At 42.2% G+C, this 16,776-nt stretch overlaps 1 protein-coding gene across 1 annotated transcript in view; it reads right to left on the reverse strand.

Annotated features, from left to right (window-relative positions):
* Nucleotides 1–16,368, reverse strand: part of LOC126424581 (organic solute transporter alpha-like protein) — a 143,616-nt gene extending 127,248 nt beyond the window's left edge. The window contains exon 1 of the mRNA XM_050087323.1: nucleotides 16,221–16,368. Within this exon, the coding sequence (XP_049943280.1) occupies nucleotides 16,221–16,368 (148 nt within the window). The remainder of the gene's footprint in view (nucleotides 1–16,220) is intronic.
* Between the last annotated feature and the right edge of the window lie 408 nt (nucleotides 16,369–16,776).

Consider the following 16,776-nt stretch of genomic DNA (forward strand, 5'->3'; position numbering starts at 1 on the left):
TGTCAGTGTTAATGTACCTAGGCATCGTAATAATCGATTTGTTGGCAGATGGATAGGTCAATTCTTTGGCATGCACGATACCCAGACGTAAAGCCCTAGACTTTATTTGTGGGGGAATTTGAAAGGTGTACAGAACCCCTGTACAAGACTTACAGTGTCATCGTATCTGTGTTGAGGAATGCTGTGAAACAATGCGCAATTATCCAGGGATACATCAGTGCATCAGGGAGACAGTGTGATGGGGATATGAAACTTCCTGGCAGATTAAAACTGTGTGCCGGATCGAGACTCGAACTCGGGACCTTTGCCTGGAAGGAAGGAGACGAGGTACTGGCAGAAGTAAAGCTGTGAGGACGGGGCGTGAGTCTTGCTTGGGTAGCTCAGTTGGTAGAGCACTTTCCCGCGAAAGGCAAAGGTCCCAAGTTCGAGTGTCGGTCCGGCACACAGTTTTAATCTTCCAGGAAGTTTCGTATCAGCGCACACTCCGCTGCAGAGTGAAAATCTCATTCTACTGTGAGGGGGGGTAGATACTTGTATCCTTGCCAACAGAGGCCATTTCGCACATTTCAGTTAGGGAAGTGTTTGATACCGTGCTGATACGTTTTTCTTCTGTGTGTCTACCATGATGATGATTGAAGAGTTGCGGAAACTGAGCCGAAAAATGTAAATAAAACGTTTCTAGACTCATGTCAATATAACTTATTTTCTTCCTCTACATCTGAGGAATGCTTTCTGAGAGTTTGGCCATACCTTTTTGTTACACCCTGCACAATCACAAGTCTTTGTACAGGGCATGGTGCAGGGTGCATCATACCTAATTATCGATTTTACTTCCTTTTTCATTCACGTACTAAGTAAGGAAAACATGAGAACCTGCCGTATCCGTACCTTGTACAGCGTGTGCAGGCGCTATCAGCTGCCGAATTTTCCTGCAAGGGTATACTTCTGCAAATAGTTCATTCAGCAGTGTGTCAACACGAACTTCCAGCATTGTTGGAATTGTAATACATTTATATCGGATATCGAGTATGTTCGAGAAATATCGATTGTGGTGACAGATGTTTGTGTATATATGTGTGTGTGTTGAGGCGCATTAGTCAGTCTTCGTGCGCCTATTTTAATAAAGTCAACATGTGTATATTTTAAATAAAGTGTTTTAAAAGTAAAAGTGAGAACTTGATTTGAAACATGGTAGCAGAGGTCCGTGGTTCTTGAAAAGAAAAGTAGAAGTTAAATATTATATTGTGGCCGTCGCGTGTTATTCAGAAAGTTCGACATGGCTGATATAACTATTCCTGTATTTGATGGCGAAGACTATGGGAACTGGAAGCAGCGGATAATCATGTACCTAAAAATGAAGAAATGCTATACAGTGACTACGAGGGCAAAAGTGAGTTCAGACAACGAAACGTGGGATGAAGAGGACTTGAAGGCTATCAACTATATTTATGGTGCAATCACAAATAAGCAACTAGAATTCGTGAGTGACAGAGAAAGTGCTTTCGAGATCATGAAGAAATTTGATGAATTATATTCGAAAGAGTCTACAGCCCTTCAAATATTATGTAGAAACAAGTTGGACAAATTGAGGTTAAGTGATTACAGTGATACGGGGACATTTTTCAGTGCATTTGAAAAAACTGTAAATGAGCTGAAATCTGCAGGCGCCAAAGTAACGGAAAAGGAGAAGTTAAATTATATGCTGCGAACGTTACCAGAGTCAATGAGCTATATTGGGGACTTAGTGGACGTCTTGAAGGAAGAGGACCAGACAGTTGAATACGTTAAAAGTAAGATTCAATTATTGAATGCAAAAACTGGAAATGAAGAGGTAAAATCAAATGCATTTCACACAGAAAGAAAATTGAATTCAAGAAATCAGGAGCAAGTATGTTATCGATGCAGCAAAGCAGGTCACTTCAAACGTGATTGTACCCAGGGAAGAACAAGTAACAGAGGCACATGGCATCGTGGAGTACATTTTCAAAGCAGCGACAGAGGTAATGGAAATATGCAGCGTGGAGGCTATAGCAATGTACAGCGTGGATATTACGGCAACATGCAGCGTGGAGGTTATGGCAGCAGGCAACGTGGTCGAGGAGAGCAGCATGGTTTTAGCAGCGGTCGGCATCACAGCAAGCAAGGTTACCATCAGAGTGATCATGGTATGAGTAGTTTTATAACAGAGGTTAATTCTATGATAGGTCAAAATAGAACAGTAGAGTCAAGTAATAACAATCAAATTCAAATCAATTGGTTATTAGACAGTGGCTGTACTGATCATGTTATTAATAATGAGGAATATTTTTCTAAGAGTATAACTTTAAAACAACCTATAAATGTAAAAATTGCTGATGGAAAAATTTTGCAAGCTACTAAAGTTGGTAATGTAATTAGTAATTTTCCTGTCTATGATCAAATGGTTCCAATTAATATGCGAAATGTTTTCTTTGTAAAAGACATAGACAAAAACTTGATCAGTTATGCTAAAATTACAGATAATCACAAAATTGTATCGGTAGGGAATAATGCAAAAATTTTTGATAAAGCTAATGGATTGATTGCGATTGCATGGAAAGAGGGTCGGTTGTATAAAATGAGTAGTACTATTAATAAAGGAGAAGTTAATGTTAATGTTATGAGTAAAGACAATAATATGACAGCAAAGGAAAAATGGCACCGCATTTTGGGACATGTTAATTTCAATTATCTAAATACTTTATGTAAACATCAATTGTTAGATGGGGTTCCTTCAGAACTAGAATCAGAATTTATGAAATGTAAAATCTGTATCGAAAACAAAATGCATAATGTTCCTTTTAAAAATAATAGAACCAAAGCAAAAGAAATCTTAGAAATTGTTCACACAGATCTAAATGGGCCTCACTCAACTACTGGAATGCATGGGGAAAGATATTTTCTTTCTTTCATTGATGATTACAGTAAGGCAGCTCGTGTTTACACTATAAAATCTAAAGATCAAGTATACAAATGTTTTGTAGAGTATATTAATGAAGTTGAGAATCTCACTGGGAAAACTGTTAAAAAGATAAGATGTGACAATGGGAAGGAATATTTAAATGAAAATGTCTATGAATTTGTGAGACAAAAAGGAATTGTATTGAATGCTTGTCCACCTTATGTGCATGAGCTTAATGGTACTGCTGAAAGGTATAACAGATCCATCATGGACATGTCACGGTGTCTGCTAGCCGAAGCGCGAGTAGACAAGAGATTTTGGCCTGAAGTGGTTTGTGCAGCAGCATACCTCAAAAACAGAACTTTAGCTAACACCATTGAAAAGAAAACTCCTTATGAGATATTACTGGGAAAAAAACCTAATGTTAATCATTTGAAGTTGTATGGGAGTAGAGTTTTTGTAAGAGTACCTGAGCAACTGAGAAAGTCGAAATGGGATAGGAAAGCCGATTTGGGGGTTTTAATGGGTTATTGTGAAGTAGGCTACAGAGTGCTAATAAATAATAAGATAGTTGTTGCTAGACATGTGGACATTGTTGAAAGTGGTGTTAAATGTATTGGGTTTAAAGATTATGATTCAGTAAGTGAATATTCTAGTGATTCTGAACACGAAAGTATAGAAAATGAAACTGAACTAATAGAAAAACAGAAGGAAATTGAGAAAAATGAAAAGCTTTCTGATAATCATGAATCAGAGAAAGTACTTGAGTTGAGGAGATCATCTAGAGAAAGAAAACCAAAAATATTAAATGATTATGTTTACAGCAATTTTATTTATGTAAACTTTTGCAGTGCAAATAGTCCGGAAAGCTTTGAGGAGGCGATTAACAGTGCCGAATCAAATTATTGGGAAAAAGCGATGAATAAGGAAATTGATTGTTTGAACAAAAACAAAACATGGGAATTAGTAGATAAACCAGTTGATAAAGAAGCCATTGATGTAAAGTGGGTTTTCACAAAGAAATCAGAGGGTGTTTACAAAGCAAGATTAGTTGTCAGGGGGTTTCAACAAAAAGAAATCGTTGAGGATATTTATTCTCCAGTAACCAATATGCAAACATTAAAGATTTTGTTGTCATACTGTTGTCAAGAAGGTTTGGTTATAGAACAAATGGACGTAGAGACTGCGTTTCTAAATTGTAAAGTTTTATCTGAAGTTTATGTAAAGCAGCCAAGAGGATATGATGATGGTACGGGTAGAGTCTGTAAATTGTATAAAGCATTGTATGGTTTGCGAGAAAGCTCACGAGCTTGGTACAATTGTCTTGACGAGTTTTTAAGAAGTTTAGGTTTTAAAAGGAGTAAATATGATTATTGTCTTTATGTATTGAGAGATGGAGATGTCTTGATTTATTTGATTATTTTTGTCGACGATTTGCTCATTTGCTGTGTGAGAAAAGAAAAAATTGTTAAGATTAAGAACTTATTGTCAAAGCGATTTAATATGAAAGATTTAGGTGAGGTAAAAAGATATCTTGGCATCGATATTAATTATGATTATGAAACAAGAGTTATGAGTTTGAGTCAAGGAAAATACATTGATTCGTTAGCTGCGAAATATAAAATTGAAGATTCGATCTTGTACAAAACTCCAATGGAAGTAAATTTAAAGTTAGAACCAGCGTATGAAGATTGTAATGACGTTAGATATAGAAACTTGATAGGTGCACTCTTGTACATAAGTTCGGGTACTAGACCAGATATTAGCTATAGTGTGAATTACTTGAGCAGATTCCAAAGTTGTTACAGTAGTACTCATTTTAAATATGCTTTGAGAATTTTGAAATATTTATATTTAACTAAAGATTTGAAATTAAACTATTGTAGGAATGAAGGTGCTGAGATATTAGATTGTTTTGTGGATTCAGATTGGGCAGGTGATAGTGTGGATAGAAAGTCAACTTCTGGTTATGTAATTAGATTATTTAGTAATGTTGTATTTTGGAAGTCAAGAAAACAAGCGAGTGTCACAAAGGCTTCAACTTTTGCAGAATATGTAGCATTGTCTGAAGCTGTTAGCGAGGTGAAACTTGTACATGATATTTTAGACATTTTTAATGTTAAATTTGAAAAACCTATTGTCATATATGAAGATAATTCAGGAGCATTAAATATAGCGAAGTTTGGTAATTTCACAAAGAATTCAAAATATATAGAAGTACATTACCATTTTGTGCATGAGTATTATTTACAGGGACTCATTGATATTGTTAAAGTAGATTCGAATGAAAATGTTGCAGATATATTCACAAAGTCGTTATGTAAAGAAAAATTCATTAAAATTAGGAATATGTTAAACATCGCGATATAAATGTAAGGAGGCGTGTTGGAATTGTAATACATTTATATCGGATATCGAGTATGTTCGAGAAATATCGATTGTGGTGACAGATGTTTGTGTATATATGTGTGTGTGTTGAGGCGCATTAGTCAGTCTTCGTGCGCCTATTTTAATAAAGTCAACATGTGTATATTTTAAATAAAGTGTTTTAAAAGTAAAAGTGAGAACTTGATTTGAAACAAGCATGCTACAATAATTGCAAGTCAGCAACTTCTGTTAATCAGTACAATGAAAAACTAAACAAAGTTGCATATTTCCCTTTTTATTTACTTGATGAATAGTTTCAGACCGGGATCCATTTTCAAATCATGCACATAGTCAAAACGTTACTTTTAAAAATACGAAAACCATGTGAAAAATTTATGCATATTATAAAGTGCCAACTTACAGAGAATACAGTTATCTGGATGCACTGTTCATTTGCACTTCCTAATACGTATATACACTCCTGGAAATGGAAAAAAGAACACATTGACACCGGTGTGTCAGACCCACCATACTTGCTCCGGACACTGCGAGAGGGCTGTACAAGAAATGATCACACGCACGGCACAGCGGACACACCAGGAACCGCGGTGTTGGCCGTCGAATGGCGCTAGCTGCGCAGCATTTGTGCACCGCCGCCGTCAGTGTCAGCCAGTTTGCCGTGGCATACGGAGCTCCATCGCAGTCTTTAACACTGGTAGCATGCCGCGACAGCGTGGACGTGAACCGTATGTGCAGTTGACGGACTTTGAGCGAGGGCGTATAGTGGGCATGCGGGAGGCCGCGTGGACGTACCGCCGAATTGCTCAACACGTGGGGCGTGAGGTCTCCACAGTACATCGATGTTGTCGCCAGTGGTCGGCGGAAGGTGCACGTGCCCGTCGACCTGGGACCGGACCGCAGCGACTCACGGATGCACGCCAAGACCGTAGGATCCTACGCAGTGCCGTAGGGGACTGCACCGCCACTTCCCAGCAAATTAGGGACACTGTTGCTCCTGGGGTATCGGCGAGGACCATTCGCAACCGTCTCCATGAAGCTGGGCTACGGTCCCGCACACCGTTAGGCCGTCTTCCGCTCACGCCCCAACATCGTGCAGCCCGCCTCCAGTGGTGTCGCGACAGGCGTGAATGGAGGGACGAATGGAGATGTGTCGTCTTCAGCGATGAGAGTCGCTTCTGCCTTGGTGCCAATGATGGTCGTATGCGTGTTTGGCGCCGTGCAGGTGAGCGCCACAATCATTACTGCATACGACCGAGGCACACAGGGCCAACACCCGGCATCATGGTGTGGGGAGCGATCTCCTACACTGGCCGTACACCACTGGTGATCGTCGAGGGGACACTGAATAGTGCACGGTACATCCAAACCGTCATCGAACCCATCGGTCTACCATTCCTAGACCAGCAAGGGAACTTGCTGTTCCAACAGGACAATGCACGTCTGCATGTATCCCGTGCCACCCAACGTGCTCTAGAAGGTGTAAGTCAACTACCCTGGCCAGCAAGATCTCCGGATCTGTCCCCCATTGAGCATGTTTGGGACTGGATGAAGCGTCGTCTCACGCGGTCTGCACGTCCAGCACGAACGCTGGTCCAACTGAGGCGCCAGGTGGAAATGGCATGGCAAGCCGTTCCACAGGACTACATCCAGCATCTCTACGATCGTCTCCATGGGAGAATAGCAGTCTGCATTGCTGCGAAAGGTGGATATACACTGTACTAGTGCCGACATTGTGCATGCTCTGTTGCCTGTGTCTATGTGCCTGTGGTTCTGTCAGTGTGATCATGTGATGTATCTGACCCCAGGAATGTGTCAATAAAGTTTCCCCTTCCTGGGACAATGAATTCACGGTCTTCTTATTTCAATTTCCAGGAGTGTATTTATGACATGGTTATTGTAAATTTACAAATACCACTTTGGCTATATGTATGATTTGAAAATGGATCCCAGTCTGAAACTAGCCATCAAGTAGATAAGAAAGGTAAATTTAGACTTTGCCTGGTTTTTCGTTGTAATGTGCCAACACTCGGTTCAGTACAGTTGTTCACTTATAAGACTTCGTTTCAACGGGAGCACATAGTAAATTTTCAAGATCATCAAGTATGGCCTGTCGAGAATCCACTGTCAAGACTCCTCATTATTGCGTTATCGCGTCATCAGCATAGATTTTCTTTCAAGGTTTGGGCTGGCATTGTTGCTGACTGTTTTTTAGTAACTCATGTTCTTCCACTCAGGCTAAACGGGGAAACTTTTTCCAGTTCAGTTTCTCTCAATTAATTCAACAGCTTTTCACGACTATGTCACTTTCTTTCAAAGGACGCCCTTTAATTCTCCAAGCATTTGTGGTCTACTTTTATATGGACAATTGCCGATTTGTTTTGTTCTGATCCTAGTACAGTGTGTGTCTCATGTAATGATACCGTTTCTGAAATCGATCCATGTTTTCTGTCATGGCTACTTGATAAGAACTGCAACAATGTGAGAACACTGCAACAATACTGTAGAGTTAGAAGCACCAGCGTCCTGCAGGCTATTTTCTTTACCAGTGCACTGCATTTTACCAGACCCTTTCCTATAAATCTAAGTCTTTTCATTGCCTTCCCTAACACTGATTTCACACGAGCATCTCACAACCTATCGCTTCCTAGAATTATCCCTAAATACTTTTTTATTTTTTATTTGTGGTAGGTTCCTATGGGACCAAATTGCTGAGGTCATCGGTCCCTAGGTCTACACACTACTTAATCTAACTGAAACTAAGTTATGCTAAGGACAATACACGCACCTGTGCCCGAGGGAGGACTCGAATCTGCGTGGCAAGACACCTCAGATCGCGCGGCTACACCGCACGGCCCTAAATGCTTACCCGAAGTGTTACGCTCAAGACTGTTACTGATAATTTAGTAATCCAATACTACATAGTTATTTCTCTTTGTTATAGACATTACCTCGCACTGATTTTCATTTACCTGCAACCACACCTGAACGACAAACGAAACAGAGGCTCATTGATTACTTTACGGCGGTAAACGACCGTAGCCACGAAAAATTCTATCTAAAGCATGTGATTTGCAATACCGCCAACCAAGTCATCAAGCATATCAGATCAGCATCTACTGGACACGATGGCATCACATTCTAAATGATGAAGCTTATTATTGACCCACTACTTCCCACTATAACAGATATCTTCAACCATTTCTTACCCACAAGTGTTTTCCCTGAGGCCTGGAAACAGGGACTAGTTAAACCAGCACCTAGAAAGGATGTTTTCACGACATCTTCTGATTACCGACCTATACGCTTCCTTCCGATGCTGTCCAGTGCCTTAGAATACGTAGTCCATGACCAGCTAGGAAACCACCTAACTACGAAAAACTTACCAGGCGAATACCAGTCAAGTTTCCGCAATCATCTCAGCACAACATCTGCGTTAATGACGGTAACAGATGACCTGAAGCTTGCAGTAGATACACAAGAGGCGACTATCACGTGTTTGTTAAACTTCAACGAACCCTATGACACTGTCCACTTTGACACTTTACTTGCCGGGCTTAGCAGCCTAAATTTCTCGCCAAGTGCAGTGCAATGGGTTCGCTCATACCTGACGTCTCACCAGCAATGCGTCATGTCCAGTACCATAAAGTCGGAATGGAGGGAGGTAGTATCTGGCTTCCCTCATCTTTCTTTGTACGTCAGTGTTGCGTCATGACTTCCAATTGTATCTAAGTGCGAAACCAATAAACTGAGGATTACTATCAAGAAACTCAATACCTATCTCCGTGCACTATCAAAATGGGCGTAGGATACAGGGCTAAAGCTCAATCTATCCAAAACCTAAGTGTTACTGGTTGCACACTCTAGGATCATTAGTCCTAAATATCAAGAACCACTACATCCTTAACCCTAAAGGAGATAGATATCAACTTCTCTCCATTAGCAAAGAGTCTAGGAGTAATAATAGACGAGAATCTTAATTGGACTGGGCTCGTGACTGTGTAAGATGGCATCAGCATCTCTCCGTGACCTCTAAAAAAATAAATAAAAAAAATTTGAACAGCGGTGTTATCCTGGAAGGCCTTTCTCAGGATAAATGGTTCAAATGGCTCTAAGCACTATGGGACTTAACATCTGAGGTCATTAGTTCCCTAGACCTTACAACTACTTAAACGTAACTAACCTAAGGACATCACACACATCCATGCCCGAGGCAGGATTCGAACCTGCGACCGTAGCAGTCGCGACTGAAGCGCCTAGAACCGCTCGGCCACCGTGGCCGGCTCTCAGGATAACTCATGGCGTCTGGAGCTGGTTATGAATGCCTGTGTTTGGTATATCTAAGATATCTGATCCTTTGATCATATTTCACCATCGTATGCGCAGCTATCCTGGCTGCGTGCAGATAAGTTCAGAGATTTCCGTACCATCCGTCTTCTTTACTGTCATGTCAACGTTCGCTGTCTCTCATATCGCTCTGTGGTGTCGTCCAGATATTATGGTGCCACAGCAACGTCTGCAACGCACACAGATACCACAGACACTAAAAGCGTCTCGCTGCAATCCACAACGACGAATGGGAGAGGCTGAAGAAGACGCCCCCCCCCCCCCACTCTCTCTCTCTCTCTCTCTCTCTCTCTCTCTCTCTCTCTCTCTCTCTCTCTCTCTCGCAGCACAGCAGCGCCCTCACACGGAGGTCGATAGAGAGCCGAGCAGGGAAGCGCTCTGTCCAAGTTCGTGACTTCAGCGGAAGCAGTCAACAGCATAGATTAGGATTAAAGCGTTAATCAAATCTCAAACCGAAATGCACTTTTATAAATGTTGAACATTGTACTTCAAGACAACGGTTTGTTCATCAGTGCATCAAGTGATACTTTAATAGTCAGTGACAATTGTAAATTATGAAGCAGTCCTGTGGCAAAGGCTTGTTAAGTAAATCTTTTTATTCATTCATATAATAAAGCGAAGTAGTATTTCATATGTTGTAGTTTAATGAGCCATTTCCCAGAGGAAAGACCCCGCAGTTATAGCCAGACGATTGTTGTTTCGTCTAGTCATAACACTCTTCTCGACCTTAACACTATTGTCTGAACAAAACGGCAGAAACAACCGTTCCTATCGTAGGAAAATCCTTTCTGTCGCACTCCACCATTCAGCCACTCTCTCGAAGTCTATCTCAGTAGCAGAACTCTGGAATATTACGATATATTGATAACTTTTACTTATGGACCGTCTGACAGCAACTGAATAAAACACAATTTTAGTGCCATACGCGTTTCGCCTTTATTTTCTGCAAGGCATCGTCAGTGGTCAGGAGTATGTACATATGTTAGCTATATAATTTACATTTTTGTCACTGTGCCTATAGGTTATAAACGTTTGGTGGTTGGTATTTCCTATTAAGTAGTAATGTTTTGAACTGTACTTACAGGTTGCGTGGACAATTTCTTACATACACTCCTGGAAATGGAAAAAAGAACACATTGACACCGGTGTGTCAGACCCACCATACTTGCTCCGGACACTGCGAGAGGGCTGTACAAGAAATGATCACACGCACGGCACAGCGGACACACCAGGAACCGCGGTGTTGGCCGTCGAATGGCGCTAGCTGCGCAGCATTTGTGCACCGCCGCCGTCAGTGTCAGCCAGTTTGCCGTGGCATACGGAGCTCCATCGCAGTCTTTAACACTGGTAGCATGCCGCGACAGCGTGGACGTGAACCGTATGTGCAGTTGACGGACTTTGAGCGAGGGCGTATAGTGGGCATGCGGGAGGCCGCGTGGACGTACCGCCGAATTGCTCAACACGTGGGGCGTGAGGTCTCCACAGTACATCGATGTTGTCGCCAGTGGTCGGCGGAAGGTGCACGTGCCCGTCGACCTGGGACCGGACCGCAGCGACGCACGGATGCACGCCAAGACCGTAGGATCCTACGCAGTGCCGTAGGGGACCGCACCGCCACTTCCCAGCAAATTACGGACACTGTTGCTCCTGGGGTATCGGCGAGGACCATTCGCAACCGTCTCCATGAAGCTGGGCTACGGTCCCGCACACCGTTAGGCCGTCTTCCGCTCACGCCCCAACATCGTGCAGCCTGCCTCCAGTGGTGTCGCGACAGGCGTGAATGGAGGGACGAATGGAGACGTGTCGTCTTCAACGATGAGAGTCGCTTCTGCCTTGGTGCCAATGATGGTCGTATGTGTGTTTGGCGCCGTGCAGGTGAGCGCCACAATCAGGACTGCATACGACCGAGGCACACAGGGCCAACACCCGGCATCATGGTGTGGGGAGCGATCTCCTACACTGGTCGTACACCACTGGTGATCGTCGAGGGGACACTGAATAGTGCACGGTACATCCAAACCGTCATCGAACCCATCGTTCTACCATTCCTAGACCGGCAAGGGAACTTGCTGTTCCAACAGGACAATGCACGTCTGCATGTATCCCGTGCCACCCAACGTGCTCTAGAAGGTGTAAGTCAACTACCCTGGCCAGCAAGATCTCCGGATCTGTCCCCCATTGAGCATGTTTGGGACTGGATGAAGCGTCGTCTCACGCGGTCTGTACGTCCAGCACGAACGGTGGTCCAACTGAGGCGCCAGGTGGAAATGGCATGGCAAGCCGTTCCACAGGACTACATCCAGCATCTCTACGATCGTCTCCATGGGAGAATAGCAGCCTGCATTGCTGCGAAAGGTGGATATACACTGTACTAGTGCCGACATTGTGCATGCTCTGTTGCCTGTGTCTATGTGCCTGTGGTTCTGTCAGTGTGATCATGTGATGTATCTGACCCCAGGAATGTGTCAATAAAGTTTCCCCTTCCTGGGACAATAAATTCACGGTGTTCTTATTTCAATTTCCAGGAGTGTATTACGCTCATGTTGCATTTTTGGTGTTGTTCTTCTTCTTATGAGTACGAATTTGCGGTTTTTTTCCCACATACCACAGCACTATGAACTGAACGCTTGTTTCAATGCAATGTTTCGGTTTCTGTTGTCGACTGTCAAATGTTTCTGCCAAAGATCGAATGTTATTGCCAAACTTTCGAGTGTAATTATTGGAGTCTAAAATGGCTCTGAGCACTATGCGACTTAACTTCTGAGGTCATCAGTCGCCTAGAACTTAGAACTAATTAAACCTAACTAACCTAAGGACATCACACACATCCATGCCCGAGGCAGGATTCGAACCTGCGACCGTAGCGGTCACGCGGTTTCAGACTGAAGCGCCTTTAACCGCACGGCCACACCGGCCGGCATTGAAGTCTAAATGATCTGTTCGTGTATGCATTTGTGTGTGTGTGTGTGTGTGTATGTGTGTGTGTGTGTGTGTGTGTGTGTGTGTGTGTGTGTATGTTTGTGTGTGTGTGTTTGTTTTGGTGTGATATAGTTTTTTTGTACTGTGTGTGTGTGTATGTGTGTGTGTGTGTGTGTGTGTGGTATAATTTTTGTTTTGATAACATAAAGCAAAAAACTCTTCCCCACACAATCTGTACACACACACACACACACACACACACACACACACACACACAGACACACACACACAGCCGCCCCCCAAAATTATATATATACAACCACACAAACACACACACACACACACACACACACACACACACACACACACACACACACAGCAACAAAAACTATATCACACCAAAACACACACAGACACACAAACGCACACACAAAGACATACACGAACAGACCATAGATACTTCAATAATTACACTCGAAAGTTTGGCAATAACATTCGATCTTTGGCAAAAACATTTGAGAGTCGGCAACAGAAACCAAAAGATTGCATTGAAACAAGTGTTCAATTCATAGTGCTGTGGAATGTGGGAAAAAAACCGCAAATTGGCATTCATAAGAAGAAGAACAATACCAAAAATGCAACAGGAGCGTAATATGTAAGAAATTGTCCGCGCAACCTGTAAGTACAGTTCAAAACATTACTAATTAACAGGAAATACCAACCACTGGAACTGTTTATAACCTATAGGCATAGTGACAAAAATGTAAATTAAATAGCTAACATACGTACATATTCCAGGCCACTGATGATGCCTTGCAGAAAATAGAGGCGAAACGCGGATAGCACTAAAATTGCGTTTTATTCAGTTTCTGTCAGACGGTCCATAAGTAAAAATTATCAATATACCGTAATATTACACGTAACTGAGGAAGACAGGACTAAAAAAGTTGAAGAACTCTGGAATAACCATGCGCATTATATTATAGTACTAAATAACGTCTCCAACTTCAGAAGATACTGACATATCTACTAAAGCAACGACGATTACCAATGTCCCTGTGCACTGCCGTTACCCTCGTACATCCTTCTGTCCAATCAGATATTCCTCATTTCCCAGCTCGCCATACCAGAGATCATCTATTTTGTACCCTTACAAAGTCTTTTTTCATCTGCCACTATCATTATATTATTATTATTATTATTATTATTATTATTATTATTACCAGTATTAATTGCAGCAGCAACAATAGTGTAAGTACTGTCAGTATTGGTTTTATTAGTTTATTGTATTATTTACTCACATACTCATTATAAACACTCAAATCCTTTGAATAATACAGAATTTATCATATTATTTTTTAGGTAAATATGATGTATGAAAGGTACTGCATGTGTGAAACCTTGTTCCGATGTAAGAGAGGGCCTATTGGCCCTAATCAGATCATTTTAAATAAATAAATAAGTATATAGTAATGCTATTCATAACGTCAAGTGGAAATTTTTTTTCCAAATATTTCTCTGCATTTCTTTGCTATCGTCAAATGACAATAAAATTTAGTATTGTAGGGGAGCGTAGGAGGTAAAAATCGTAGACGGAGACCGAGAGATGAATATAGTAAGCAGATTCAGAAGGTTGTAAGTTATAGTAGTTAATCAGAGATGGAGAGGCTTGCACAGGATAGAATAGCATGGAGAGTTGCATCAAATTAGTCTTTCGACTGAAGACCATAACATCGAACTAGCACCTGGAAAGATCAGTAGGTACTTGCGGCATAATGAAAGAAACTTAACAACTTTTTCATACTGTGGGGCCACAGTCATAATTATTTCTTTAAAGTGAGTACCGCCATTAGACTGCTGTTTATTTACAGTGTTACATTTAACCTTTCACAATCATGATTTCGGCTTCAAGGTGCCATTATAACACTTAAAACACTTGATAATGGCACTCTGAAGCCGAAATCATGATTGTGAAAGACGAAATGTATCACTATAAATAAACAAGAGTCTAATGGCGGTACTGACGTTAAAGAAATGAGAGAAACTGTTTTCACCACCTTGTGGAAGCTACTTCCGGAAGTAGGCGGAACTTGTGGAAGTCGACTTGCTTGATGGTGTTTCCACCAAAGAACTTGAAGAAATAGCTTTTGCAAGCGATTTTCGGAAGTTTATTTCCTAGTGGTCACAGACATTAACTCCAGACCGCGTTAGTAAACGGAATTTTTATAAAGAGCCTTCTGCCATATAAATTATTGTAAATGTAAATGTCGTGTGACCAAGGCCTGTCCCGTAGGGTAGACCGTTCGCTGGGTACAAGTCTTTCGATTTGACGCCAACTTCGGCGACTTGCGCGTCGATGGGGATGCAATGATGATGATTAGGACAACACAACACCCAGTCCCTAAGCGGAGAAAATCTCCGACCCAGTCGGGAATCGAACCCGGCCCCTTAGGATTGACAGTCCGTCGCACTGACCACTCAGCTACCGGGGGCGGACATATAAATAATTAATGACTGGTCATTTACTTAGCACAACCGTGATTTCGACTTCATAGCCGTTCTCAAGTTGAAATGTCCGACCTGCCAAAATGATACACGTTACTTCGGGGTGGCGTGTCATTTAAGCAGGCTGGACATTTTGTGATCCTTCAGCCTGGCTATAAATCATGTATGGGAGAAAAAAGTGGTTAGCAGTTTCCAGTGAACTGGTGGAAATTTCTTTCAAAAAGTTATACTGGGTGATCAAAAAGTCATTATAAATTTGAAAACTGAATAAATCACGGGATAATGTAGCTAGAGAGGTACAAATTGACACACATGACATGGGGTTTCATTAGAACCAAAAAAATACAAACGATCAAAAAATGTCCAACAGATGGCGCTTCATATGATCAGAATAGCAATAATTGGCATAACAAAGTAAGACAGAGCAAAGATTATGTTCTTTACAGGAAATGCTCAATATGTCCACCATCATTCCTCAACAATAGCTGTAGTCGGGGAATAAAGTTGTGAACAGCACTGTAAAGCATGTCCGGAGTTATGGTGAGGCATTGGCGTCGGATGTTGTCTTTCAGCATCCCTAGAGATGTCGGTCGATCACGATACACTTGCGACTTCAGGTAAACCCAAAGCCAATAATCGCACGGACTGAGGTCTGGGGACCTGCGAGGCTAAGTATGACGAAAGTGGCGGCTGAGCACACGATCATGACCAAACGACCCGCGCAAGAGATCTTTCACGCGTCTAGCAATATGGGGTGGAGCGCCATCCTGCATAAACATCGTACGTTCCAGCAGGTGTTTATCAGCCAGGCTGGGGATGATGAGATTCTGTAATACATCGGCGTGCCTCTCACCCGTCACGGTAGCAGTCACTGACGTTTTGCTGTCCAGCGCCATCTGTCGGACACTTTGTGAACTTTGTTTTTTTTTTATTTTTCTTCTAATAAAGCCCCATGTCATTCCAAGCATGTGTGTCAATTTTTACCTCCCTATCTACATTATTCTGTGGTTTATTAAGTTTTCAAATTTATACCGACTTTTTGATCAGGACAGATTATTAAATGAAGGGATCACTTGTAAGCACAGCAAAGTACAAACGAACTTCTTCAGAGACCGATGTGTAACCGAATCACGAGTGTACTCACTGGCGTAGTACTGGTGTGTGGATGGTATCTCGACGTTGGTGCAGTCGGTGACGTTGACCGTGATGAGGTCGACGTCCCTGGTGAAGCTGGCGAAGAGCGACTCAATCTCCGTCCTCAGGTCTCCACGCTCGGGTATCGTGTACTGCATTTTGGGTTCCGTCGGTACCGACTCTGTCAGGATATCAGCGCACCTCTGCTATCGTTCCTTACCGTGGCGAGACCTCACACTGACGTTACGTTTCCCAGTTCGCACCACCGGTACGGATGAATCTATGAGTCACGAATATCCAGCATATGACTGAGCACTGATGGATCTCCAGGAGATCAGCGAGTTCAGAGAGTCACACTTTGCCACTGAATGGACTGTTGTCTGCAACCAGCAAACGTATTATTCCAGTATTCTCTGAGATACTCCTCCAAGCCGTATCATTTCCTACTTTCTGCTTCCAAATACATCCGCGTGTTGAGCCGTTCACTTAAGTCACATGTCTTAACGCTCGAAAAATGAGGCAGGGGTCCCAGATATCAGTCTTCTGCTCTGAGCCGTTTCCTTCAT

The sequence above is a fragment of the Schistocerca serialis genome, chromosome 10, assembly GCF_023864345.2.
Source record: "Schistocerca serialis cubense isolate TAMUIC-IGC-003099 chromosome 10, iqSchSeri2.2, whole genome shotgun sequence".
NCBI lineage: Eukaryota > Metazoa > Arthropoda > Insecta > Orthoptera > Acrididae > Schistocerca > Schistocerca serialis.